The 27,991-nt window shown below is 69.6% G+C and overlaps 1 protein-coding gene across 2 annotated transcripts; it reads right to left on the bottom strand.

Annotated features, from left to right (window-relative positions):
- Positions 1–234: 234 nt before the first annotated feature.
- BAHCC1 (BAH domain and coiled-coil containing 1) lies at positions 235–27,985 on the bottom strand. 2 transcript variants are annotated; one of them, XM_069799413.1, is made up of 28 exons: positions 27,847–27,985; positions 25,633–25,966; positions 16,914–17,093; positions 15,690–15,812; positions 13,494–15,218; positions 13,300–13,405; positions 12,956–13,164; positions 12,672–12,830; positions 11,803–11,996; positions 11,056–11,413; positions 10,245–10,964; positions 8,837–9,021; positions 8,576–8,712; positions 8,237–8,338; positions 7,705–7,785; positions 7,311–7,425; positions 6,974–7,217; positions 6,562–6,726; positions 6,134–6,459; positions 5,533–5,640; positions 5,185–5,447; positions 5,006–5,081; positions 4,817–4,925; positions 4,610–4,732; positions 4,349–4,522; positions 2,450–3,594; positions 1,566–1,802; positions 235–1,478 (listed from the first exon to the last, which is right to left on the bottom strand). In XM_069799413.1, exons 2-28 carry the CDS (start codon positions 25,805–25,807, stop codon positions 1,272–1,274), a joined length of 7,746 nt encoding a protein of 2,581 aa, XP_069655514.1. In that variant the 5' UTR covers positions 25,808–25,966; positions 27,847–27,985; the 3' UTR covers positions 235–1,271. The 2 variants fall into 2 exon arrangements, with proteins under 2 accessions (XP_069655514.1, XP_069655515.1); XM_069799414.1 differs by lacking the exon at positions 7,705–7,785.
- Positions 27,986–27,991: the final 6 nt, after the last annotated feature.

A 27,991-nucleotide genomic window follows, 5' to 3' on the forward strand; every position in this document is an offset into this window, starting at 1 on the left:
GATGGGGGGCCCAGGGATTTCGCTCTCCCCTGTTGCCCTGCGGCCCCAGCACCCTGCCCGGCTCCTGCATGCACCGAGCTGGGGAGGCCTCTGCGGGCACCCGGGGTGGGGTGGGGATCCCCATAACTGGGGGTGCAGGGTCCAGCCAGGGGTGCCCATAACTGGGGGTGCAGCTGGGAGTGGCCGCACCAGGAGGGAAACTGAGGCAGAGCACAGAGCAGAGCCAGCGCCAGCAACGGTTCATATATTTATTCATAAGCCAAGTTATCAATAAAAAAGTTCCATACTAAAAGGCCTTTACATAGAGTTTGCTGTTCATAAAACCTTTGTGTTTTTAATCCTTTTTTTTTTTCCTTTTTTTTTATTGTTGGGGTTTTTTTTGTTTTTGTTTTTTTTGTCTTGTTTTGTGTATTTTTTTTTTTAGTGTTTACACTGGAAAAGCCCCCGCCGCCGCGCGGCCTGTACACATTTACAGCGCGGGGCGACGGCGGGCAGCGGCGGGCAGGGCTCGGCGGGACGGGCCAGCGTCCGCCGGCACCGCGGCCACCCCGCTATTGCACTGGGGCCGGGCAGCGGTGGCGGGACCCCCGGAGGAGGTGGGAGGGCAGGGGGAGAAGGGGGCCAGGAGAGCCGCCCCCCCCCCCACCCCCCCAGCCAGCCTGCCACCCACTCCCCCCGCCGCGCTCGCCGCCACGCCGGGGACCAAGCCCCCCGCCCTGCCGCCGCGTCCCCCCTATATACAGAGCTCCCCCGCTGTCCTCGTCCCAGCCAGGCTGGGGGAAACAGTGCACTGAAACAGAAACGCGACCCCCCCCACCCCTCCCGCCCCATATTATTATTAATTTTTTTTTGTTGTTTTTTTTTTTTTTTTTCGTGGGTGGTGTTGGGTGGTTTGTTTTTTTTTTTTTTGTTGGTTTGTCTGTTTTCCATAAAACTTCCCGGAAGAAATACAATATTTACACGCAAAATAAATAGAACAACACACCTGATTTCTGCTTTACCTGCTGGCAAACAGTCAGAGGTACTAGGGAAAGTATGGCTTGTAGGGGAGCCCCCCCCCGCCCCCCGTGCCCCCCATCACGACAATGACGCCCCCGTGCCCCCCACCCCACATCCCCTGCCCCCCCCCAATCCCTCCCCGGCCACCCCGGGCTTTGCATAATTGCCGGGAAGGAGCCCCATGACGGAGTGGGGGGGGGACGTGCGGGGTCGGGTCAGGGGGTCTGCCCGTCCCCGTCCCCCTAACCCGCACCCGGGGTGGGCACGGGGGGTCAGCAGAGGATGGGTACCCCATCGGCAGTCACCAGCCGGCCCGTGGTGGGGTCGTAGGTGCCCGCCAGGTAGTAGAGGTCCTGCCGGTCCTGGTACTTCTTGCTGCGGGTCATTTGCTCGTAGTGCTCCCGTCCCACCACCTGGCACTTGTGGGAGATGGTCTGCACGTCGTTCTCGTCCTCGTGGCACGACTGGTACAGGGCGTTCTGCGAGCGGACGACACGGCGTCACCGGCCGCCCCCTCGCCGGTGTGCCACCGGCCCCCCCCGTCCCCAGCCTGCCCACCCCCTCACCTTGCCGTCGCTCTGCCGCTTGCCCAGCTTGGTCTCCTCGGGGTGGTAGAACCACTTGACCTTGACCACCATGTTGCTGCCCCAGGACTCCCACATGCTCTCGATGCGCCCGATGTAGGGCAGGTTGGGCCGCCCGGCCGAGAGGAAGACGGCGCAGTCCCCGATGCGCAGCGTCTCCTTGCCCCGCACGATGGCCTTGTAGAACAGCTTCCGCGCCTTGCCCTTCATGCCCCGCCGCTGGAGGAGGGGAGAGAAACGGTGGGGGGGGGTCAGGGACGGCGCATGGACCCCCAAACTCACATGTGCGCGCCCTGCCAGCTCGGTGAGACCCCCAGGCACCCAGGAAAAGCAGCGCCGAGCCCCGTGGGGTTGCTCCCACAGCACCCATCCAGCCCTCTGCACCCTGCAGGCACCCTGCTCCCTGCACCCAAGTGCCACAGCCGGCGCAAGCAGCACCGAGCACCCAAGCATTGTGCCCACTGAACCCATCCCGTGCATGCAGGTACCTGGCCCCGTGCACCCAGCTGCCGTGGCTGGCATACCCCAGGCACGCTGTGCCCCATGCGCTCAAGCACCCGGCCCCGCAACCCCTGGCACCCTGCCGTGTACCCACACGCCCTGCACCCTGCCCCATGCACAGAGGCACCCCGACATGCACCCTGCCCCACGTACCCACGCACCTGCACCCGTGCCCCGTGCACCCTGCCATGCGCCCACGCACCCTGCCCTGCATCCCCAGGCACTCTGCCGTACCCCTGCACCCATCTGCACCCTGCCATGCACCCATGCACCTCCACCCGTGCCCCCAGGTGCCATGGGGGCTCCTTCCCCTCCCCGTGCTGTGCCGTGCCGTGCCGAGCGGCCGCGGCGGGTGCCAGCCGTACCTGCGTGGGGTTCCCCGACCACCTCCAGAGCTGGCGCGCGGGCAGGAAGGCGGAGATCTTTGGCCGGTTTTCCACCGAGGGCAGGCGCTGCCTCCGGGAGAACTCTTTGGCTTTGGAGAAGCTGAGGGCCTCCTTGCGCTTGAGCTTGGCCTTGGGGCCGGCGGCGGCGGCCTTGGTGAGGAAGCAGCGCTGCGGCGTGCCGCTCTTGGAGCGCAGGGCCTCCGGCTGCGCCAGCAGCGCCGGCACCGGGTGGGAGAGGCAGGTCTGGAGCAGCAACGTGGAGTCCTCGTCCTCGGAGCTGTAGGAGGAATCCTCGTTGTCGGAGGAGCAGAGGCTGGAGGTGGAGATGGAGCCGGAGCTGGAGGAGGTGGAAGAGCCCGAGGAAGAGGAGGAAACCGAGAGGCGGGTCATAAAGCGCGAGGGCACGTCGGCGCCCAGCCCGCCCGCCTCCTCATCCTCGTCCATGTCCGAGTAGGAGCTGTGGCAGTCGCTGTCGCAGTTCAGGGTGAACTCGGCCTGGCCCGAGTATTTCCGCAGCGCCAGCCCCACGGGCAGCTGGTGCACGGGCGCCCGACCCTTCCTATCCTTGCCGGCCAGGGCCGCGTGGGCATAGCCGTGGCTGGCCAGGGGCCGCTCCAGCTTGGCCCCAAAGTCCTTCTCAGCCAGCAGCAGAGCCTTGCAGTTCTTGTTCTTGGGGGACGTCACCCCTTCGTGGTCCAGCTTGACCAGGTACTCACTGCCTGCCTTTCTCCGGCTGCTTTTGCCCATTTCTGCCTCCAGCCGCTCGGCCTTCTTGGAGCGCAGGAGTTTCTGGGCAGCCGGCAGCACCAGCCCAGCCCCGGCCCCGAAGGAGGCGTAGGAGCTGGCGATGCGGCTGAAGGAGTCGGCCCCGAAGCCGTTGCCGAAGACGGGGGTGGCGAGGTGGTGGTGGTGGTGCACGGGGAAGATGGCCTCTTTGGCCCGTAGCTTCTTGGCGCTGCCGTTGACCTGGAAGAGGTTCTGCAGCACGGCCGTGCCTTTGCTCGCCGCCTTCCGCTTCGTCTGTGCCACCGCCGACCAGCTCAGCAGCGGCCCGCCGCGCCGCCCCAGGAAGGGGTCGCTCAGCGCCGGCGCCTTGCCGCCCGACAGCACCTCCGTAGCTTTGCCTGGCGGGAGACGGGGGTCAGGAGGGGCGGAGGACAGACAGACGGACGGAGGGAGGCAGGGATGCTCCAGGACTGCCCCTGTCCTTGCATGTCCTTCCCTGCGGGCTGATCTCCATTCCCCGTCGCTGCAGCACCCTGTGCCACCCCCTTCCTCCATCCCCAGCCCCGCACCCTTCCCTGCATCCTGCCATACCCCATTCCCAACCCCCTGCACCCCATCTTTCCCTGCATCCCCTCTCCCTGCCTGCTTCCTTGCCTCCTATCCTCCCCAATGCCTGCATCCCAGCTTCCTTTCCAGCATCCTTCCCCGCATCCCAACATCCTTCCTAGTATCCCAGCATCATTCCCCACATCCCAGCACCCTTCTCAGTATCTCAGTACCCTTCCCTGCATCCCAACATCCTTCCCCGCGTCCCAGCACCCTTCCCTGCATCCCAGCATCCTTCTCTGCATCCCAGCACGCTTCCCTGCATCCCAGCATCCTTCCCCGCATCCCAGCATCCTTCCCCGCATCCCAGCACCCTTCCTGGTATCCCAGCACCCTTCCTGGTATCCCGGCATCCTTCCCTGAATCCCAACATCCTTCCCCACATCCCAGCATCCTTCCCTGCATCCTTCCCTGAATCCCAACATCCTTCCCCACATCCCAGCATCCTTCCCTGCATCCCGCCATCCCTCACACCAGCGCTGCTGGTGCCACCTCCCTTGGGCACCCCACAGGCAGGTGGTCCGCAGGTAGCAGCCCCCCCCGTACCACTCTTCTCCTTGCTGGCCGCCTTCTTGCCCGAGTTCTTGGGGGGCTCGGGGCCATCGTGGCGGTCCGGGCAGAGGCTGGGGGGCAGCTCGCTGGATGGGGGCACGTCGCCGCATGACCGCTTCGTCCGCCGGCAGGAGCTGGAGACCAGCAGCGCGGGGGACGGCTCGGTGCCTGTGGGCAGAGCGTGGGGTCAGGGCCGGCCCCAGTGCCCCCCCCGTGCCCACCCCCTGCCCGCGGCCCCCGCCCCAGCCCACTCACACTGGATCTTGAAGTCGGGGGGCAGCAGGCGGATGTTGGAGACAGCGATGTGCCCCGTGTCCCCATCGTCAAACTCCACCATCACCGCCTCGGGGTCATCCTCCTCCTCGTCGCTGGAGGAGCCTGCGGCACGGGAAGGGCTGTTGGGATGGGGCAGGGGTCCCCCATGCCCCCCCACCCCGCCGGCTGCCCGCGGCTGCTCCTCACCTCGAACCACGTTCCCCGGATAGAGGCAGCGGGATTTCTGGCTCCAGTAGGCGCAGACGCGAGTGCCCGGCGGGAGGCTGCGTCGTGACTGGGGCCGGATGTCGAGGACCTGCGAGGAAGCGGCGTGCTGGGCTCCGCGGGGCGTGCTGCCCGCTGGGACCCCCGCCCCAGCCCCCCCGCCCCGCTCACCGCCTCCTGCAGCAGCTGCTCCTGCGAGTAGATACGCTGCCGGTTCCCCCGCTCGCCCTCAATGATGATGCTGTAGCTGGAGAGGGGGCACAGAGCCGGGGGGGGACTCAGCACCCAACCGGCCGCCCCGGCATCCCCACCCACGTCAGGGACCCCCCCCCACCCCGGCCCCCGCTTACATGTCGGGGGGCTGGATGGTGCGGACGCTGCCAGCGTAGAGCAGGCTGTCCTCCTTGGGGATGAGGATGTGCAGCCCGTCCCGCAGATCCTCCTTCTGGATGGCACAGATGTGGGGCAGGGGGGAGCGGCGTCCCCCCCGTGCCACCCCCGCCAAGCAGCCCCCCTCCTCCTCCTCCTCCGAGAAGCTGCTGTTGTCATCAAAGTCAAAGTCGTCCTCCACGGTGAAGCTCTCCAGCAGCTTGCTGACTGCCCGGCCCTTGCACTGTCGGAGAGGGAGCTCAGGGTGGGTGGGGGGCACGGCGAGGGGGGTGTCCGTGCCAGGGCAGGGGTCCGGCTCCTGCCCTTACCTGCTTGGTGGCCACTTTGCTCTTCACCTTGGCCAGCTTCTTGCCCTTGCTCAGGATGGTCTTGGCGCTCCGGGGGGAGAGGGCCAGCGAGAGCGCCCCGTTCTTTCGCTGTGGGAGGGGGGTCAGAGCGGGTCGACGGCCCCCCCACGGTGACCCCAGCCCTCTGGGGCCCACCGGTGCCTCCTAACCACCCCAGCCCCTGCACCCCACGGGCCCATCGGTGCTCCCAACCGTCTCGGCACCCCCATCCCATGCGCTGGTGCGCCGCAGCCCCACCAGCACCCACAGCCTGTGCAAAACCTGCACCCATCCCTCTGGACGCCCCTCCAAGGTCCCATCAGTGCTCCCCTGACCCACCCCCAGCACCCCCAACCCCTGCACCCATCCCTCTGCACCCCATGGTCCCATCAGAGCCCCCATCCCCATGGTCCCATCAGTGCCCCCCAACCACCCCCACCCCCTGCACCCATCCCTCTGCACCCCATTGTCCCATTGATGCCTCCCAGCCCCACCAGCACCCACAGCCTGTGCAAACCCTTGCACCCATCCCTCCACACCCCACGGTCCGTGGGTGTCCCCCCCCCCCGGCCCTCGCACTCACCCTCAGGGCCGACTGCAGCACCTTGCTCTTGCGTGTGGCTTTCTTCAGCCTCTCGCTGGCCAGGCGAGCCCCCTCGTCCCTCGGCCCAAAGTGCCGGGGGTCGGTGCCAGTGAAGAGGCTGCCGGCGGGGGTCGGGGCACTGGGTCCGCTGGGGGCCGGTGGCCGGAGGCTCTCCTTGGGCTTAGCCTTCAGCTTCTTCTTGCCGCCCTCCTCGCAGCCGCCCGCCTTCCGCCGCGCCGGCACCTTCTCCAGCTTGCCGGCTCCTGGCTTCACCGGCCGCCTCTTGATCTTCACCTCGCCCTCGGGGCTACCGAGGCGGCAGGGCCCTGTGGAGGTGGGGAGCGGGCTCAGCGCATGCACCCGGGGAGAGGGTCCTCATCCCCCATGTCCCCCCCCACCCCGGCATCCCCGCGGGGCGATCCCGTTACCTAGCAGTCCCTGCCTTTCCTTCTTCTTCTTCGCCTTTTCGTTGGCCTCCATCTTCACCACGGAGGATGGCGAGGGTCCGAGCACGGCCACGGGCACCGAGGGCGGCAGGGACAAGCCCGGCTCATCGTCGCCGTCCTCGCTGTCTGTGTCCCCGTCGTGCTCATCTGCAAGAGGAAGGGGGGAGCGGTAAGGGACCCCGTGCACCCAGGGGTGGCCCCTGCACCCCCCCCCTCCATCCCCAGGGAGATGCTGCTTCCCTGTGCAGGATGGGGTGAGCTGGGGACCCCCGGCACGAGCCACCCCCCCGACCCCTGCAGCTGGATGTACCCCCCAGTCCTGGCCCCTTGTCACCCACTCTGCACCCCCAGCCCCGCGCCGGACCCTGCACCCCCAGCCCCACGCCAGCCTTACCTTTGAAGCCCGCCGGTTGGCGGGGGTCGGGGTCCTGCGTCTGGTACTTGGCAGCCTTGGAGCTCTTGGGACGGGACAGCTTCTTCTGGATGCGGCCGGCAGGGTTGGGGTCTTTCCGGCGGAAGGGGCTGATGCCGGCGGGCAGCCCTTTGCTCTTCACCTTCTGCTTCAGCTGCGAGACCTTGTGAGCCACCTTACAGGCCAGCTTGCCTTGCGACCCGCTCTTCTTGCACCGCACCTTCTCCTGGCGGGGGGGCACAGGTTGGTTCGGGATGGGGCTGGAACCCCCCCCCCCAAGCCCCGGGGTGGCATTTGCCGGTGGCAGGTCCGAACTCACCGGGGAGCCCTTAAGGCTGCCAAACGCCGCCTCGGCCAGCTTGCTCCTCTTCTTCTTGGGCTCAGGGTCTCCCCGCAGCTCGGCGCACAGCAGGGACAGGCTGGTCTTCACCGCCCTGGTGGGGAGCGCGGCGTGGGCACGGCGCCCACTGGACCCCCCCCACCAAGCCAGATCCTGCACCCCCCCCAGCTGGATCCCACACCCCCGGCCGCATCCTGCACCCACTGGCCACTGCCAGCCGCCGGCTCCCCTCCTGCTTTCCCCCCTCCCCGTAACCTTCACTCGCTCACTAATGTTTTGTGACATAAAACCTAGAGATTAATTTTTTTTTCTCGCCCCCCCCCGCTCCGTCTTAATTGAAGGAACCATTTAGCGCAGATTTAACTGTTATTACCGAACGGGGGGGCCGGGGGCCGTGCGCGCACACACGCTCCAAGCGTGTTTGGACTCGCTCGGAGGATTTATGCAAATGGGCCTGTCGGGAGAGGCAATTTGTAGAGGAGAAGGACAATTATACAGGGCCCGGGAGTGGGGAAACGGCTGCGCCGGGCGGCTAATGGGTAATAATAAAGCGCCGGCAGCGATGAACGCCGCTGCAGCGTGACCAATGGCTTTATACGGCGCAGATAAAGAGGCTTTTATGCAACGCTGCTCCCGCAGCCGGCGGGAGGGGGAACACGGTGCTGCCGCCCAGCCGAGCCCCCCCCACTCCGCCGCAAGCGGGTCGAGAGCGGGAACGCGCCGGAGCGAGCGGCCGGATCCCCCGAAACGTGGCTCCTGCTGATGGCGGATGGGGTGGGGGGGGGATGTGACGGGGCGGCCCCCTGAGCACCGCCACCCCCGCGGCAGGACGGCCAGACCCCCCGGCAGCGGGACCGGTGGCCCGTCCCCGGGGACAAGGAGGGCACGCGGCAGCAGTCACTCACTTGACCTTGCGGCTCTCAGCCCTGCCCAGCGTGCTGGAGTGCTTGCGCTTCCTCGGCCGCCCCGGGCCGCGCCGCGCCGGGCTCCGGGAGCTCTCGTCACGCCTGCAGCCGCGGCAAGACCAGGGACACCCTGAGCCGCGCGGCCGCCGCAGGCGGTGCCCCTCCGCCGAGCCGGGCTGAGGATGGCCCCAAACTCATCGCACCGGTGACCGCCACTGCTGTCCCGCTCGGCGGAGGGCGCTCCCTCCCTGACCTCCCCGCTTCCCACAAGGATGCCTCCCCCTCTGCTCCCCACCTCCTCGGCCTCGGAACCCAACCGGGACGGGGATGGGGACATACTCGTGGTCATGCCGCCTCTGCAGCTTCACCAGCTCCCGCTGCTTCTCCTTGTAGCGGCGCTGGAGCTCGGCCAGCCGCATCCGCACCTCCACCTCCTGCGTGTTGAGCTGCTCGATGGCCGCCTTCAAGGGGCAAACCTGGGGGCCGGGGGTGGGCGGGGGGTGTAGAGAGCTCGCAGCGCCAGCAGCCTCGGCCCCGGGGCTGAGACCGGGCACAACTCATCCCACCTCCCGCCCTCACCGCACGCAAGGAGACACTCACAGCCTTGGTTTTGGGCGTCCAGGTGTACTTGCGGCGGGGGATGCGGGCGCGGGGCGGCGGGGAGGTGGGCAAGGGGCTGAGCGCGGGGGGGCTGCCCTCCCGGCTGGCCGCCTCCACCAGTGACCAGGCAGCCGCCACTGTGGCCAGGTTCTGCAGGTTGAAGGCCAGCAGGTCCTCGTCCTCCCCTGCCGGGACGGGAGGTCAGCAGGGCCGGCGCGGGACGTACCCCGGACCCCCGTGCCGCCCCACGCATGCTCTTGTGCAACGGCCCGCGCACGTCACGGCGGCACCGCTACCGGGGCCGTGCCGGGGCGAGGGGGGGCATCTGTGGGGCGGGGTGTGCCGTAGGGCACGGGACCACACCGTGGGGTGCTACGTATGAGCGGGGTGCCCCGGAGTGGCTGTAGGGTGACGCAGGGGGCGACGGTGCGCGGCAGGATGGTGCACAGGGTGCTGTGTGTGCGGCACAGCCAGCGTCCTCGGGTGGACAGGGGGCCGGGGGGGGCAGCGGACAGGGAGGGGGGGGCGGATGGGGCCGGGCATGCAGCAGTGGCCAGCAATGAACTCATCGGCGAACGGAGCCAAGGCCGGGGCTGGGAGGGACGTGGTGACGTGACCTATCCGGCCACCCCATCTGTGGCGGGGAGCGGGGCCCCACGGTCAACCTCCTCTCTCCCCCCACCTCCAGCCACCCCACAGCATCACGGCCCCGTGCCACGCACGGCCACGGGCAACACCGAGCATGCCGGGCACCGCCGCCATGCCACGCGCCCGCCGCACACCACCCGCCCGCAGCAGCGCTGGGGACGCGCGCCAGGACGGCCTTCCCTTCCCCGTCGGGGCCCCCGGGATTCCCTGGGGAAGCCGAGCCGGGAGGGAATCCCGGCGCCTGCCTGGAGCCAGCGCTGGAGCAGAGCCCCGGAGACGGCCCTGGGGCTTCGAGCAGGACCCGGCCGCCGGGCACCGTACGGCACCGCACCACCGGCACGCGTGCAGGCCGCTGGCTCCTCGGCAGCCAGCGCGCATGCGACCCTGCGCAGCAAACGGCCGCGCAGCCCTGCGCCACGAATGCAAGTACAGCCCCCCGCACTGAAAACGCAGGCGCAGCCCCCTTCTCTGCCACGCAACACGTGCACTGCCCAGCCCCGCTCGTGCAAGAGCTCGTGCAAGAGCAGCCCCGTTCTCGCACGCCCCGCGCGGCCCCTCCACGGCGCAGCTCCTCCGTTGCACACGCGCTGCACGACTCTGTTGCACGCCCTGCGCAGAGCACCCGCCGCGCACACCCGTGGGTGGGCAGCACCAGGACGCGAGAGTGCGGCACTGGGGGGGGCAGTGGGCACCGGGAGGACAGGGTACCAGCGGGGCGGGGACAGACAGGGGATGCTGGGGGGCACCGGGGGCCGCTCACCTTCCAGGGCCAAGTCGCAACGACGCCGGCGCAGCTCCAGGTCGGCGAGCTCGCTGAGCAGGGCGATGCCGGGGATCCCTGAGGCGTGGGGAGCGGGCGAGGGGGGGGCCGGGGGGGGTTCCCCGGGCGAGCCCAGCGCCGGCAGCTCCCCCAGGTCGATGCCAGCGGCAATCAGCGCCTCCAGCCCGCCGGGGCAGCCCTGTCGCCCAGCGGAGCCGTCGCCATCCTCCTCGTCGCAGCTGCCCTCCGGCTCTGAGCCATCGCTGTCGGCCTCGTCTTCCTCCTCCTCCTCCTCCTCCACAGTGGGGGCCAGTGGGGACGCCCCCACCACGGGCACCGGGCACTGCTGCTCTGGCGGGCTCTGCTCTGGCACTCCCTGAGCCGCCTCCCGGCGCACCCCAAAAGGCACCGGCGCCCGCTCCTCGGCGGCCCCCGCGGCCGGGGCCGGACCCCGCTCCCCGCAGAGGGGTCCCGGGGCGAGGAGGAGGTGATGGCGGTGCAGCAGAGCCCCGGGACCCTCGACCATCGCCCCGCCGGTCGGCGGCTCCCGCGGGGGGCCCGGCTCCCGCAACACCTCGCCGGCGGGGCTGAAGGTCCGGGACTGCTCCGGCTCAGCCGGCGGGGAGCCAGCGTGCATAGTGTCAGGGTCAGCCGGCTCGGCGGAGTGCGCCTCGGAGAAGCCCATGCCGGCAGCGGGGTAGCTGTAGCCGGGGGGCAGGTCTGCGGGGAAGAGGGTGACGCTCAGCGGGGAACCGCCGGCACCTTCCGGCACCGCGGCCACCCTCCTCCTCCTCACCTCCCCGGGTCCTACCTGGTTCCAGGGACTTGGGGTAGTCGCGGGGTGGCTGCCCCTCTCCGCGCTTGTCCTCGCCGTCGCTGCCCTTGCTCTGGACGGGCAGGGGGCTGTCGGCCGGGGAGCGGGGGGCCACGGCGGAGCTGGCGGCAGGGCAGACGGGTAAAGTGCAGGGGGCCGCGGGGAGGGCCACGGGGCACTTGGCCGGGTGCCGCAGGGCCGGAGAGTGGCAGCAAGGGGACAGCTTGGGGGGCCCGGGGGCCGCCGAGGACAGGCCCTTGGCCGGGGGGTTTAAGGCAACTGCTTTGTGGGAGGGTTTGAGGGGCTTCTCGGGACCCCCGTCCTCCAGCTCCAGGGGCTGCTCCTCCGGCTTCCGCTGTGGGGGACACCGAGGTCGGCACACGCCAGCCCCACCGCCCGGCCCCTGCCCCCCAGCCCTGCCCAGCACCCTACAACCCTGCCCTACATCCCAACCCTGCCTCCCCCAGCCCCACACAGCCCAGCCCCATAGCCCAGACCCTGCCCCACTGCCTGGACACAGCCCCCCAGCCCTGCCCTGCATCCCCCTGCCCTGCCCCACATCTCACGCAGCAGCATCTCATGCCCCAGCCCCACATCCAGCCCCATATCCCCACTCTACACCCCAAACTCAAGCCAACCCTGCATCCTCAAGCCAGCCCCGCATCCCATCCCACACCCAGCCCCACAACCATGCACCCCGGCCCCCCTGACACCCCCCCCCGACACCCCCAGCCCCGGCGGCACCTGGACGTGTGCCTGGCGCTGGATCTCGAGGGCCTGGGCTGCCCGCTGCTGCTGCTGCAGGGCGTAGAGCTCCTGCTGCCGCAAGAACTGGGAGCGGGAGTACACGGGCAGCTGCCCCGTGTGCTGTAGGTGGGCGCCGGGACCCCGGCCCGGGTACATCGGGGGCCACAGCGACGCCTGGTCCATCACGTCGGCTGCCGGTGGTGGGGAGAGGGGTGGTGTCAAGCGGGGACCCACCTTGGGGTCCCCTCACAGACCGAAGTGGTGCCCCCCTAGCCCTGCAACCCTGGCAGCGCCCGCAGGGACCCCATCACCCTCCAATGCACCCCCAGCAACACCCACAGGGTCTCCCATCTCCCACCCCTGCACCCCTAGTTCCACAGCAGCCCCCCCAAGGACCCCATCTCCCACCCCTGCACCCTCAAAAGCACCCACAGGGACCCCATCTCCCACCCCTGCACCCCTAGCAGCTGCAGGGGTCCCTATTGCCTACTCCTGCACCCCCAGCAGCACCCCCAAGGACCCCATCTCCCACCCCTGCATCCACAGGGACCCCGTTTCCCAACTCTGCATCCCTAGCAGCACCTACAGGGTCCCCCATCTCCCACCCCTGCACCCCTAGTTCCACAGCAGCATCTGCAGGGACCCATCTCCCACCCCTGCACCCCCAAAAGCACCCCCAAGGACCCCATCTCCCACCCCTGCACCCCTAAAAGCACCCACAGGGACCCCATCTCCCACCCCTGCACCCCCAGGCACCCCATCACCTCCCCACCAGCACCCCCAGCCCCAAACCCCACAGCAGGTACCCCCAGGACCCCCCGGCACAAGGTGGAGGTGGCCACGGCCATCCCCCATCGCAGCCTTACCCAGCGTGTGGGGGGTGCCGTGGGTGGGGGGCTCGGTGGGCAGGATGACGAGCTGGGCAGGGGGGTCCTGGGAGAGGGGGAAGACAGGCTGCATGGTGCTGGGCATGGAGGCAGGGAAGGCGGGCGGCAGGTTCTGGTGCAGCGCGGGATGGCTGATGCCTGTCGTGCCGGGGGGGTCTGTCAGCACTTGGGGGGGGCAGCACCCCACTTCTGGGGAGGGGGGGGCACAGCACCCGGCCAGCCCCGCTCCCACAGCTCCCACCCCCTTTGGCGGCAGCACTGACCGTAGGAGTGTCCCCCCATCCAGATGGAGGGGCTGCGGGTGCGGGGCAGCCAGTGCGTGTGTGCCGGGTGGGCATGGGCGGCGGGGTCCCCCCCGAGCTGCCCCGCCGGCAGCGAGGAGCCCCCGGCGATCATCAGGTGGGGGGTCAGCTCCCCGGGACACCCCCCCGACGGGTGCATCCGGGCGAACTCCACCAGGTCCTTGTTGTCCCTGAGGGAAGAAAGGGGGGGAAACACGGACACGGTGCGTGGGGCAGCGTGCTGGTGCCGTGTGCCGCGGCAGGGGGGGACAGCCCCGGCAGGTGGGTGACCCCCCCCTTCCCAGTCCCCCCACCACAGCGCTTACTGGAGAAGGAGCTCTCGCCCCGGCAGCCCCAGGCGCTCCTCGCAGAGCCGACCCCGCTCCTCCTCTGCCTCCAGGTCGATGAGGTGCATGGGCCGCGCGGTGCCCGCTGTGCCGGGGACGAGATGGCGGCATCAGCGTGGCACCGCCGACCCCCCCCGCACCCTCCCAACCCCAACCTTCCCACCAGCACCTACCTTTGATACCGGCGGCTGCCCGGCCCTGCCGCCCGGAGCCGCTGCCGCTGCCGTAGGAGGGCTCGGGTCGCCCGAGCGTGTCCTTCTGCCGCGCCACGGCCACGGCGATGCCGACGGGCGGCTGTCGCACCTCGCCCTCGCCGGGGGCCAGCCCGTCATGCTCCCGGCCACGGGCGCAGTCCGGCCGCTCCAGCTCCGGCTGCCCTTTCCCCGGGGGAAATTTGGCGTCCTGGTGGGCGCAGCTGCCCTTGACGCCCCCCAGCCCCACAAAGGGGGGGCCCTTCTGCCCCCCCAGCAGCGCCTGGTTGCTGTATTTCAGCAGGTTCTTCATGGCCGAGACTTCGTCCGCGGCGGCCGGCACCTCCTGGCCCAGCACCGGGCCCTGAGTCATCAACGCAGCCTGCTGCAGACTCGTGCCGAAGGGGTCCAGGTAGGGTCCCTTCCGCTCCTCCGCCACAGCCAGGGGGGGTCCCTGGCCCTGCACGCCCCAGGGGGGCAGGGGGGGCCCACCATAGCCCAGGGCGCTCAGCTCCAGGGGCTTGCGCTTGCCCTCGGGGCCGGCTCCGGCCGCCTCCGTCTCGGGGTGCTGCTGGTGCCGGATCCGCGCCACTTTCTGGGGAGCCGGCCCGGGCGGGGGGTCCTTGGGGGGGCCCTTCTCTAAAGTGCAGCAGGAGGGGCCGACCCGGACGCCCAGCGGGTCGGGGCGGGCGGCGCGGGAGCAGTCGGGCGCCGGCGGCACCTCGAAGTAGCCCTTCTCCAGAGCACCCTTGGGTGCCGGCCCCCGGCTGGCGAAGGGGGGTCCCTCGGCTGCCCCCCCACCCAGGTACTCCAGCCCCTTCAGCCGGGTGCCAGGAGCCCCCCACTCCAGCCGCCGCTCCGCCGGGCCCTCTGCCTTCAGCGGGTGGTGGTGGAAGGGGCCGCCGTAAGCGGCCGGGGGCTCGGCCCCCGCCTCGGCGTGCCGCTCCTTGCCCTCGACGCGTTCCAGCCCGCCGGCCTCCGCCGCCACTTGGAAGGAGCGGCTCTTGTCCGTCAGGTGTCCCACCGAGGGCACCAGCGTGGCCCCGCTCAGCTTCAGCTCCCGGCCGGCCGGCTCCGGCAGCGGGCACAGCACCTCGGGGCCGGCGTGCAGCTGCAGGCAGGGGAAGGAGCCGGCGGTCGGGCCGAGCGGGGCCGGCCCGGTGGGCACGGCGTAGGAAACGGCGTGGTGCAGCATCTGCCGCCGTTCCACGCATTCGCCGTAAGGCTGCGGCACCTCGGGGGCCCCCGGCTCCCGCTCGCCCCGGCACGGCTCCTTGGCGTTGCAGCGGCCGGCGCGGGGCAGGGCGCTGCCGGCGCAGCTGGGCAGCACGGCGCGACCGGCGTCACCCTCCAGCCCCTTGGCACCCAGCAGGCAGGAGGCGAGGTGCTTGGGGCGGCCGTCGCCGGCCCCCCGGGGGGGCAGCCCTTCCTTGCAGTGCCCCTCCGGCGGCACCGGCAGCACCGCCTTGTGCCGCTCCTTGGGGTCCTCCTCAGGCGGTCGCTCCTTGGGGTCCCCCTTGCCCACCTTCTCCTTGCCCGCCAGGAAGCGGTCGTAGTCCTTGGGGGTCTTGGGCAGGGGTCCGGCCTCCCGCTCCCGGCTGCAGGAGCCGGCGGGGGGCCCGGGGGCGGCACGGGCAATGCCGGGGAAGCCGTGGCCAGCCGGGAGCAGGGCAGGTTGGGTGGGCAGGTTGCGCAGGTAGAAGTTATCTGGAGGAGAGGACGACGGGTGAGCCCCCTGCACCACCGCCCCCCCTCCCTCCGCCGAACAACGGCGTGGGTCCGGGCACCCGGGACCGCGGCTGTGCCAGCGCCGGCTCCCCGCTAACGAGGGGAGGAGCAGAGGGGAAGGCACGGCCTAATTAGCTCCATTTCCCACCCAAACAATGTTCCCTATTAAGCACCCGCCACAATATTGTGAAAAGCGAGAGCGGCGGCGGCAGCTGGGACGGGTGCCCACCACCCCGCGCCCGCCGGCCCCACTCCTCCCCGGGGGACCCGGCGCTTGCTCCGCCGCCGGCCCCCCACCCTGATGCCGGGCACCAGCACTGGAGACGGGCGCTGAGCCCCCCACGCGTGCCTGGCCGGGGACACGTGCCCCTGTGGGCAGACCCCGACCAGCCCCGGAGGCTGCGGGTTTGCGGTGGCACCGCGGCACCGTGCCGGGACCCCGGTACCTGCCTTTCTGGCTCTCGTAGAAGCGGTGCTGGCCATAGAGGACGTTGCTGTTGCCGTGGTGGTCCAGGTGGCTCATGGGCAGGAAGGTGGAGGCCAGGCTCCCGGAGAAGCGGGGGTACCCCGGGGCTGGAGACACAGCAGTCAGGGGGGCCAGTGCGCGCTCGCAGGCGCACGGCCCCCCGCGGCGTCTCCGTGCTGTGCCAAGGCGCGCACCGCACCACAGCAGCCCGGCCATGCGCCGCTCTGGCTATAAACGCTTTGCCGGAGCCTGTAATATCCCCTGGGCGAGGGACACCCCCCGCCCCCCCACCCCGGGAGCTGCCGCCGGGCTGAGACCCCACAGACTCGTGGCGGTGGTGGCCGCATCACGGCGGCTCGGCACAGCCCTTGCAGGCTCGTTAGCCGGCGCGCTCGGATGGGCTGTCTGTCAGCGGCGGGTGCTGTGCTGCCGGAGCCGCGTGCGCTGCCCGGCCCCCCCCGTCCCCCCCCCGGCACGCTGCGCAGGCCCCGGCACGCCGGGAGCCAACTGGCAGCCGGTCAAACTACCAGCTGGGCTGGCTGCCAGGGCCCCGCGCCAATACCACCTCCCCGCTCCTTAACTCTGTCAGCCCTCGCTCCGGCCGCTCAGGTGGGGACAGGGATGCCGGCGTGCCGCGGGGTGCCAGCGGCAGCACCGGGCTGCGGGGAGCCCCCCGCTCCCCACCGCGTGGGGTATCTGCTTAACCGAGGCCGTACGTGCAGCCCCAGGGGTCCCCATGCTGCAGCCTGCCCCAGCACGGGGGTCCCTGCCGCTGGAGGGGGGCGCAGCCCCTGGTTCACCACCAGTGACACGAGCTGGCCTGGCCTCAGCCCAGCTCCTGGCATGGGGCGGGAGTCTGCAGCCCGGCACAAGGCTCTCCGGTCCACCCTGAGCGCCGATGGCGAGGGGCTGAGCCTGGTCGCTGCGGATGCCCAGGGGGATCTGTGGGGCACGCCGCCGGCCGCGCGCCCCCCGCCGCCACCCCGAAGCGTGCTGGGTGCCAACCACGTGCCCGTGCCGGCCGGCTGCCACGACCACCCTGTGTGCCAGCGCCTGGGAGGTCCGAACCCCCGTCCGTGTGGGCGACAGCTGGACGTCACCCACCGGCACCGGGCAAAGCCCCAGCCGCATCCCGGCCACCCTGCAGGGACACCCTGCCCACCCACCCCGGGGTGCTGCCACCCGTCCCTGCCCCGGCGCCCGCTCACCTTCGTGGGAGTGCGAGAACCAGATCTGGGAGGTGCCGGAGTGGGGCCCGCGGAAAGCCGGCTCCGGGGGGGAGGCGGTGGGGCCGGCGGGGTGGCTGGGTGCCCCCGAGCCCAGACTGCTGCTCAGGAAGCCCCCCATGAAGGAGGAGGCGGGCGCGTTCCCCATCAGGCCGCTGCCGGCTGCGGTGGGAGAGGAGAGAGTCAGGGAGGGCTGCCCGTGCCCTGGCTCGCACGCCCACCCCACCGTGCCACCACGCTCGCTCGTGCACGCTCGTGTGCACACGCCTGCTGCAGGGCTGTGCGCAGCCCACGCTGCGTTTGTGCATCCCTCGTGCACGCAACGCCTCTCGTGCACGCACGCTGCTTGTGCGGGCGCATCCCTCGTACACGTAACACCTCCCGTGCACGCACGCTGCTTGTGCGCGCGCATCCCTCGTGCATGCACACCCCTCACGTCCCCTCAGCCCCACGGGGCTCAAACACACACTGGGGCGTGTGAGGCGCAGCAGAGCCGTGCAAGGAGCACTGGTGCCCTGCCCTGACCGCGTGTGCATGCCCTGGGCACACCACACGTGTGCCAGCACATGGGAGGCTTTGCACACGCATGTGGCTCCCCACGCTGCTGCTCTCCCCCCAGAACCCAGCAGCAGCTCTGAGCTGCTGTGTGACACCGGCTGCCCCCGGTACCAGGACAAGCCCAACCTCCCTGGGACCCGGGCTGTGCCGTGCCGTGCCGTGCCGTGGCGAGCTGGGCCATCCCGCTGCCAGCACGGGCAGCTGCCGGCCGTGGCAGCCGGAGCCCTGCCAGTGCCCAGGAGGAGATGGGAGGAGGGCTGGGGACACTGGGACGGCCACCTGTGACTGGGGCAGCAGCTCCCCGGGGCCGGGACACCGTGAGGGGTTGGGGGGCAGAGCTGCATGCGTGCGCACATGCCTGCATGCACGCGTGTGCAAGGCAGGGGCAGGCGTGCGGGGAAGACGCGGCCGGCATGGGAAGCACAGGGCGGGGGGGGCAGCCCCCACCCTGACTCCGGCAGCCTCCCCCGCAGCCCCGGGGGGGCCCCAGCACCCCCCAGCGAGGCGCAGGCCAGCGTTCCCCATCCCGATCCCCACCCCCGGCCGAGGCGTGAGATCATGATGGAAACATCAGAGCCGGTGGCCAGCGGCCGGGCAGGAGCCGGCGGAGCAGGGGAGGGGGAAACCATCGTCCACCCCTCGCCGCGTGGCCCTACTCCCCGCGTCCATGTGTGCCGACGTGGGCTGGTGGGGCCGTGGCCGCCCGCCCCCTCCCCGGCACGGCTCGGCACGGCGCGGTGCAGAAGAGCCCTGGCTGGCCGGCCGCCCGGCCGGGGCAGGAAGCGATGCTTTGCTCTCTAAGCCGGCCCACGCTCCCCGGCTAATCCCTCCGGGATGCCTCTGGGATGAGTGTCGGGGATGTGGTTTCAGGCAGCTCGCTCCTTCCTGCGCCGGTCGGCCGGGGGCCGAAACCGGGCAGGGGCCGCGTGGGCCGGGGGCATGGCCGCACCCTGCCCGTGGCCCTGGGAACCGGCACCGCTCGCCCCCGGGGCCGGACGCTGACACCCCCCCCCCCCGACTCCGTACTGGCACACACCGGCACGGGTGGGCACGTCCCGCCAGCCGGCCAGGCTGCGCCGACACATCCCGGAGAAGCCGTGCCCCGTGCTGCCCGTGGGCAACCGCCACGGCGTGCCCCCAGCCCCGGCCGTGCCGGGGGACCCTGCCGCGGGGCGTGGAGCCGGCAGCGTGCCGGGCGGCTGCGCCGGGCAGGAAGCCGAGGTTTCCAGAACGAGCCTTTTCTGGAAGCTGTGAAACAGGCTGTAAAAAAATAACACACACACACACACACCCCCCCCCGCCGATGGTGGCGGGGCCGGCTGGCGCGGAGCGTCCCGGCGGGGCTGGTGGGGCCACGGCCACCGCTCCCCACACCTCCCACCCGCTGACTCACACCCACTGGCACGGCTGGATCCCCCGGCGCGCTCTGGCCCCGCGGCCGGCCGCGCCGTTCCCACCCGCCTCGCACGCCCGCACGCATGCACGCTCGCCCCGGTCCCTCGCACGCTCGTCCTCTGCCCCGCGCTGCCACAGCTCGGCGTGGCACGGCTCGGCATGACATGGCGCAACTTGGCACGGCACGGCACGGCGCACGGTCAGAGAGCAGCCCCCCCCCCCCCCCCCCCAGCTCTGCCCCCTCCGGCCACGGTGTCGGCGAGGACAGGGACAGGTCCCTGAGACCGTGCACAACTCGTCTCACTCGTGAGCAGGCAGTGCCAGGCACAGGGCCGTAGGGCCGGCTGCCAGCACTGGGCAGATGGGCAGCAGGGTCCCATCCCACCCCCCCGCCGCCCCCCCAGCAGCGTCAGCCTGGGAACTCCCTGGCCGGGCTCCCCGTGGCCAGCACCATGAGTCAGCCCCACCGGCACTGCTCCCAGCTCCGGCACCGGCACGGCCAGCAAGAAAATCCCCCATGCCGGGCGCCAGTGGGGAGGGAAGGGTGGCCCCAACCATGGACACCGGCCCCGGGCTCCGGCGGCTTTTCAGGGGCTGTGCGGGGCTTTGTATCTCACGCCCGTGCCAGGAACTCCGGCAGCTCTGACACAGCCACGCAGGCACCGCGCTGGCCCCAGCCACCCCACAACCGTCCCGGCGCAGCCCGGGTCACGCCACACTCTCCCCCACGCTGAACCGGACCCTGTGACGTGGCCGGGCAGGGAAACTGAGGCAGTGGAAGGAGCGGGGGGATGCCGGTGGGTTTTTGGGCTGGTGATGCCCGGGACCCCCCAAACGGGGCTGGGGGGAGGCGGCAGCCGGAGGAAAGGGTTAAGAGTGAAGCGAAGCCGCTTCCCCCTCATCACCGCCAAACCGCAGCCGGAGGGGAGGGCAGGGGGGGCTTTTCGCCTTGGCCTCAAATCCACAGAGGGTCACACATGTGACGAGCATGCCAGGTCTCAGCATGATTGCACCGACAGCGCTGGGGGGGGGATGCGGGCTGGGGGGGGTGGGCATTGGTGGGACCGGGAAGGTGGGGCAGCAAGGGGTGCTCCCCGCCCCCCCCAGCCACTCTTCGCCCCCGCGGCACAGATGGGAATGTGCCGGGAAGACGGAAAGTTTCCCCCGCCAGCAAGCGGGGCCAGGGCGGGTGTGGGGGGGCCGCGGCCCCAGGGGGGGGTCACTCCGGCCACAGCTCCTCCGGCCTGGCAAGTTTCTGGGCTGGGGGCCGGCGGTGGGGTCCCCAAGGCGGTGCTGCCGGGAAAGGGAGGGGGTCCCCAGCTCCCCTGTCTGGGACACCGCAGCCCTGTCTCTCCCCACGGCTCCGGAAAGCTGGGGGCTGCACCCCACCAGCCCCCCCAGTGTGGGCGCACAGCTGCACCCCAATACTTAGGGGCTTCGTTTTGAGGAGGGGGGCGGGGGGGGGCTGCAGCCCCCCGGAGCCCCGGGCACAGCCTGGGCGAGGTGATGGTCCCCGGGTCCCCGCGGTGGCGGGGACGTGCGCGGGGCGCGGGGTTGGGTTACTCCCTCGGCTATTTCGGGGCTGGAACATTCCTAGAGGGGCTGGGGCCGCACGCGGAGACGCCGGGAGCTGGCAGGGACCCTCCCGCACCGCGTCCCCACGGCCGGGCACCCTGGGGAGGTGTCACCCCCAGTCCCTGGACCTGGGCAGGATGCAGCCCCCGGGCCACCCCCCGCCACGCTTTGCAACCCACGCTGCCCCTTTAAATATTTGGCAAATAGGAAATAAGTGTAATATAATTTCCTCGGTGTTATAATTTAAGATTAATCCATATTGTTATGGCACTAAATAAATGCTGTAATATTGAAATGCAGTTCAAATTAGCTTGACAGAGTGCCAGAAGTACAATTAAAACGTTATCCGATGGGTAATCACACGGCAGTCGCTCCGTGCTAAGTGCCACTCGCAAGCTGTCGGCTTTCGACGGAGGGAAGGGGAGGCTGGAGCCGCCGAGAGGCTGCGCGCCGCCGCACGCTTGCACGCTCGCCGGGGCCGTGTGCCGCACCGGGGCCGCGTGTGCACACACCGCTCGGCGCACGCCGCTTGCACGGGGCTCGCGTGGCTGACACACGCAGCTCACGCCGGGGCTCGCGAGGACGGTGCACGCTGCCTGCATGGCCGCTGCACGCGGCTCGGTGCACGCTCCTTGCACGATCGACGCACGCCGCTCGCGATGTTGGCGCGCGCCGCTCGGTGCGTTGCCGCCTGCGCGGCCAGCACAGACGACTCGCGCACCCGATGCACGACTTGCACACCGGACGCGGACGGCTTGCAAAGCCCAGAGGCCATTTTGGGAGCAGCCGCGAGCCCAGCACAGGCTGGGACCACGGGGAAGCCGGGGAAAGCCCGGGGGTCCCGGCGTCCCACCCCACGCAGCCCCACAGGGGCCTGGTGTCCCACAGAGGCCAAGCACGTGGACCCCCCCTGGGGAACTCCCCAAAACTTGGGGCCCACGGTGACCCCGTATCACGTGCAATCCCCTGCGAAGCATCACACCCGTGGGGGTCCTGGGCTGCCCATGCACAAAGTGGGAGGGAGCAACCCCGAGGGGCTGCAAGGACTTGTCCCTTCCCTCCCCCCGGGGTCAGGGGACCCCAGCACCCAGTGGGGTCGGATCCTGCCCCAGGGCGATGCTGCGGGGCAGGCAGGGCGGCAGGCAGGGCCGCGCTGTGCCCATCTGTTTCGTTTTATGGAGCGGATAAAGAAGAACTCCAAGAATGAGATTATTGGGTGAGTGTTTATTTACCGCGGGGGGCAGGGGGGGCACGCAGCCCGTGTGAATCTCTGCAGTCACTGAATCGCCAAATCCTGCTATTTTTATTTTCTGCTGTAATTCCCTGCTCGGCTGTCGCGTATCACTGCCATCAGCGCCGGGAGAGGAAGCAGCTGGGGGGGGGACGGGGACAGTCTGGCTGAGGGCGTCCCGAGGAGCCGGGGGTGCCCAGAGGGGCACCCAAATGCTCCGTGGAGCCTGTCTGCACCCCTCGTCCCCAACTCAGGGATCAGCCATGCACGTGGCGCTTGGTCCACGGAAACTGGTGGTGGCACTCCCGGCGGGACTGCCCCCAGCCCCCCCGGCACGGGACCGCCCCAGGTCAGACAGCCCTGGGGGTGCAAGGACAGAAGGCAAAGGCCGGGTGCCCGCAGCCCAGGGTGCTGAGACCCCCTTCACCCCCCCAGTTTGGGGCAATCAGCACATTTACCGGCGGTGACCGGGGCTCACGGCAGCTGCCCGGATCACGCCGCACGGCTGCTCGAGCTGTCCGTCCCCCCCAGGCCCCAGCACGCAGCAGCGTCTCCGCACGGATCCAGCTAATCGCTAATGAACAGATGAAACCACTCTAGGGTAATTCCACAGGATCTGGGGTTCTCCGCATCCCGCTCTTCCCGCCGGACACACGCGGGCGTGTGTGTGTGTCCCTGGCCACCCCGGCACGAGTGTGGCTAACGAGGAGCAGACGAGTTAATCTCAAAATCTGTTTTAACTTTGACACCTACTTTTTAAAATGCAGCACATGCGGCGGCGCGGCCGGGCTGGCACGCGGTGCCGAGCGGGGGAGCTGGGAGCCCCCGCGCCGCGGCTGTGTCGGTGCTATGCCGCGGCCTCCTAGCCCCTCGTCAGACCCCGTCTTCGATCATTAATGAGGAAACTGCGATGTGGAGCGGCTGCAGCGCTGGCACCCAGCCCCGCATCGCCACCCCAGCCGGGGGCCACCGTCCCCACCTGCCCCCCGCCATCCCTCCCCTCAGCCGTGCCGGGGAACCGCACAGCACCCGGCCTGCAACTTAATCCAGGGAGGGGGACAGCTGCGGGAGCCACGCCGGCCGCCGGCACCACGCCACCGGCTCACCGCCCCGTCCACCGTCACTGGCATGCACACCTGCACCGGGATGCACACCCGCACCACCACGGCTGGGCTGCACACTGGCACCCGGCTGCAAACCGGTACCGCCACGGCCGGGCGGCATACCCGCACCGGGATGCAAACCAGCACCGGGCTGCGAACTGCCCTGGCCAGGCTGCAAACCGGCACCAGGCTGCAAACCAGCACCAGGCTGCAAACCGGCACCAGGCTGCAAACCGGCACCACTGGGGTCAAGCTGCGCACCGGCACCGGGCTGCACACCGGCACCGCCACAGCAGCGGTGCTCCCGGCAAAGCCCGGCGCTTGTGCAAGCCCCCCCCGGCGCTGTTACACATTGCAATGTGCCGAGGGCTCTGCCGCGGTGACAAACAGCCCGACGCAATTTCAACTATGTATTAGTCCATAAAAACGTCAGAAGGGCAAAAATTGAGGCCCCGACATAAAGCATGGGCTCGGCCGAGCCTCGGCCGAAGCTTCCCACCCCCCCACCCGTGGCGGGGGCGTTGGGACCGCCGGCCCCGCTCGGCACAGGGATCGGCGCAGGGCGTGCCAGGGCGGTGGGACCGTGGCCCCCAGCCAGGCTGTGTCCCCGGCAGCGCCACGATCCGGGAGCGAAGGCTGCACCCTGGGCTGGGCTCCCGGCAGCTCCGGAGGTCCCCGTCCCCCCTGACCCGCCAGCACCGGGCACGGCCGCGGTTCCTCACGCTCTGGCCCCCAGCGCCGTCTCGTGCCATCATTTGCATGGTCCCGGTGCCAAAACCAGACGCAAACCGAAGCATTTGTTTGCAATAACTGCGCAGCCCTGAATTATGGCTTTAATAAAATCAAGCTAAACAGTTTTTATCTCCCCTTCCCAGGGCGGCCTCCGGCCCCCGGCACTCGGCAAAGGCTCCTGGGAGGTGTAGTCCGGCCCGCCGGCGGGAGCCATTTGGGGGAGCACGGCCGGAGCCCCCCCGGCCGGCGCGGTGCCCCAAGGCTGCCGCGTGCCGCGCCGGCCCCGCCACCGCCACGGCCGCCCGGCAAACCGCGGGCTGGCTTTATTTGCTGGGTGGGGTAATTATCAATCATCGGCGTTAATTACCGCTCCGCGCGCTGCCACGGCTCCTGGCCCCGTGGCACGGCCGTGCCGTGGGGACGCCGGGGTGCCAGGCCTGGGGACCCTCCTCCCGCCGGCCCCAGCACCGTGCTGGGCACTAAATTATCATTTTTATTTGCTCAAGCAACGTTCCCGTACGCGCGGGAGCCTCCGAGCGCGGCTCGCCGGGATCGGCTCCGGCTGCGCCGGCCCTGCCAAAGCCGGGAATATTTTTAGCTCTTTCTGTTGTTGGGTTTGGCTTCTCTCTTTTTTTTTTTTTTTTTTTTTTTTTTTTTTAAGGCAAGTTTCTGCCGGGGTATTTTTAGCCTGATCCATGTTATTTTAACAACCTCCATTGCATTCGGGCTCCCATGTGTCGCCCAGGCCCCGGCGGACGCGAGGGTCCGGCCGCCACCACCACAGGGATACCGCCACACCGAGAAGCCAGAGGGAAGCCAGCGGCACCCCAGCGCCGGAGTCCCCGGGGATCCCCACCCAGGGCCACCACGAGCCGAGAGGGGCCGAGCCCCCACCACGGTCCCCCTCCCCGGGGACGGGCACCGAGCCCCCATCCGGGTCCCCCACACCCCAAAGCTGGGGAGAGGCCAGGGTGGCCCCCACCCCCCCAGCCCCAAGCCTGGCGGTGGTCCCGGGGGGCCCGGCCGCAGCGCGGGGGCCGCCAGCACAAAGCGAAACCACCCCGGCCGCGGGCCCGATCCGGCGCCGCCTCCCCGGCACCCCCCGGTGCCCCCCGCTTTCCGCCTCCTTCCAGGAGCCGCGGGCCCCCGCCGCCACCCCCCCGCGCCGGCCCGGCCGTGCCCCCCGCCCTAATCCACGCACTAATTGTAATCCCATTAAAGCAGATATAATTTTATTAGTATTCACAGCTCATCAAGGCGGCGACAATAACCGGCGCTGCCGCCGTGCCGCGGCGAGAAAACCGCCTGCGCCGGCGGGAAGCGGGGGGCCCCGGGCAGCGCCGTGCCGAGCCGGCAGGCTGCTCGCCGGATCCGGCCCTGCTCCCGCTTCGGCTCCGTCCCGGAGCTCGGTGGCAGCAGACGGGCTTCCCGCTGCCTGCGCCCTGCTGGCCGCCCCTGCGCCCTCGAAGCCCCCCTCCCCACGCCACGCACCCCGCTTTAGGCACCCTGCGCCCCGCTTTAACCTGCACGGCCACAGCCGAGCGGCCTCCGCGCACGCCGCCGCAGACAAAGCCGAGCGAGCGGGTGGCGCGCGCCGCGGATGCCGGCGCGGTGGCCGAATCCGGCAAGCCCCATCCCGGTGCCGGCACGGTTGGCCGTGCCGTGCTCGGCCGCGCGCCGCGCTTTGTCCGTCTCCGGCAGGACACCAGCTGCAGAGGCGAACGTGCACCCTGCAAACCCCTTCTCACCCTGACACTTCGGCGCTTTATATAGAGCCGGGGTTTGCTGACCTTTCCCCACCGCCGCTGCCGCACCACGGCACCGCCGCGCCAGCCCCGCGCATAACGGCCTCCTTGTTCGCCCAGAAAACGCTTCCTTGTTCAGGCACCGGGATCTCGCCGGGCCGGCCCGGGGGTCGCGCTCCTCCCGCGCCGGCAGAACGGGCGAGCGGGGAAATGCCCCCCGTGTACGTCAGCCCCCACCCCCAAATCCACCGGGCGCGGTGACAGCGGGATCAGCACAAAGGGGAGGCCGAGTCCCCGGTGTCGTGCCGGACCCCCGCGCCCCTCCCGGCCCCCCGCACCGCGGCCGCCCCGGCCCCTCTGACCTGTGTGCGTAGCCATGGAGATGGGCGCGGGGAAGTACTTGGTGGGCTGGAAGTGTCCAGGGGGCTGCACGGCACCGTGCGCCGAACCCGCCACGCGCCCCGCGCCGTGCCGGTGGCCGAGGCCGCCCCGCTCCGACAGCAGCCGCGGCGGGGGCGCGAAGTCACGGCCGTCCATGCCGGGGGCACCCACCCACCCGCGCGCTGCCCACGGGGGGCACGGCGGGACGCCGACGCGGCTCCTCGGCGCGGCCGGCGATCCTCAGCGCCGCGGCGGGCCGGGTTCGGTGGCGGCGTGCCGCGCTCCGCGCCGGGGCTCCCGGCTCATCCTCCGCTCCTGGCGCAAGGGAGAGAAAGGAGAGCGTGAGAGCATGGCCAGGCCGGGGGGGGGGGGGGGGTCCGCCTCTCCCCCCCCCCCAAACACCTCCCCAGGGCCCCCGTCCCCCCCAGCACACGGGTCCCCAGTTTCCCCAGTACACAGCCCCCTTTTTCTCCGGTATCCCCGGTGCACGGGCTCCCCGATTTCCCCGGTACCGCTCGTTCACGGTCCCTGATTTCCCCGCCATCCCCGCAGCACAGCCCCCCCCCCCCCCCGCTCCCCATTTCTCCACCACCCCCAGTTCCCAATTTCCCCAGTAACCCCCATGCACAAGCCCCAGTTTCCCCAGTACACAGCTCCCCCCCTTTTCCCCGGTACTCCCGGAGCACGGCCCCGGCCTCCCCGGCCGCGGTTCTCCCCGGGGCCCGGCCCCGCTCCCCCCCCCCCCCGCCGCCACCGCTCCGGGTCCCTCCTCGTGCCGCCGGTGCTCGGCCCCGTCCTTCCCCCGCTGCTCGGGCCCCGGTTCCCCGGTGCTCGACTCTTTCACATTCCCCCCCCCACTCGGTGCTCGGGCCCTCGCTTCCCCCCCCACACCCCCCACACCCCCGGTGCACCGACCGTAGTTCCCCGGTGCCCGGTTGCCCTCGCTGTGCGCGGGGTGCCCCCCCCCCCCGCTCCCCGGAGCCTTCCTCTCCCCCCGGTTTCCCCTCTCGCCCGGCCCCGGTTCCCCGCCGCACGGCCCCTCCTCTCCCCGGCTTCTTCTTCCCCTCCCCGCTTCCCTCCGCCACGGCCGCCGCGCTCCCCGGTATTTCCCCGGTGCTCGGGGTTTTACGTGTCGTGTCGTCCCCCCCCACCCCGTTCTCCGGTACACGACCCCGGTACCGGCTCCCCTCCACGCCCCACCGGAGCCCGCCCGAAGCCGAGGACAAGGCCGCCCGGTGCGCCGGGCCCGCCGGGGCATTGTTCTCGGCAGCGCCGGGGCCGGCGGGCCCGATCCGGCGGAGAGACCGAGCCCCGCCGGGGCCGGGGCCGGGGCCGCGGCCGCGGCGAACAAAGGGGCGCGGAGCAGCGAGCGCGGCCGGGGGCCACCGGTTTCCCACCCATCGCCCCCCCTCCTCCCGCTCCACGGACCGGGGCTGCGCGGCTGCGGGCGGCGGAACGAGCGCGGCCGTATTGTGGTGGGGGGGGGGGGAAGCGGCGGAGGGCAGCCCCGGGGAAAAAAAAAAAAAAAAAAAAAAAGAAAAAAGAAATGCACAGACAGCCGGGAGGGGGGAGAAAAAAAAAAAACAAAAACAAAAAAACAAAAACAAAAAACCGAAACAACAAAAACAACAAGGAAAAAAAAAGTGTGTTTTTTTGAATAAAATTGAAGCAAAGCAAAAAAAAAAAAAGCAATTTTTTTTTTAAGGTAAAACAACAACAACAAAAAAATGATAATGCGATGCAAAAAAATTTAATGGGAAATCGTTTCAGGGAAAAACATTTGACGCGAAAAAATTTCAATGCAAAAAAAAAAAAAAGGTTCGACGCGAGATATGTTTTAATGCGCAAAATTTTAAGGCAGGGGATTTTTAACGCCAAGAATTTTTTTTTTATTTTATTTTATTAAGGCCAAAAATATTGTAACGTAAAAAATTAACGCCCCCTCCCCCGAAAAATAGTATTTTAATACCAAAATATAAATTAACGCCAAAAAAAAAATATTGTAACGCCCCAAAAAAAAGCCAAAAAAATATTTCAATGCAAGAAAAAAAAAATGCCGGAGAAAAATTAAGGCGCCCAAATAAATAAAAAAAAAAAAGAAAAAAACCAGAATAAACCGTACCGAAACGCCCCCCGAAATCCCCACAACCCCCCCGAACACCCCACCGATCACCCCGACCACCGCAGTTACTTACCGGAGGGGCGTTCCGCGCGCGGGGCGAGTGCGGTCCCGCCGGCGCGGGGCGGCCCTGGCGGGGTGCGCAGCGTGCTCCTGCCGGTGCCCGTGCACTGCCCATGCACCGGCTGCTCCTGCAGCAAAGGGAACCGGGGGGGGGGGGG

The sequence above is a fragment of the Haliaeetus albicilla genome, chromosome 12 (genome assembly GCF_947461875.1).
Source record: "Haliaeetus albicilla chromosome 12, bHalAlb1.1, whole genome shotgun sequence".
Lineage (NCBI taxonomy): Eukaryota > Metazoa > Chordata > Aves > Accipitriformes > Accipitridae > Haliaeetus > Haliaeetus albicilla.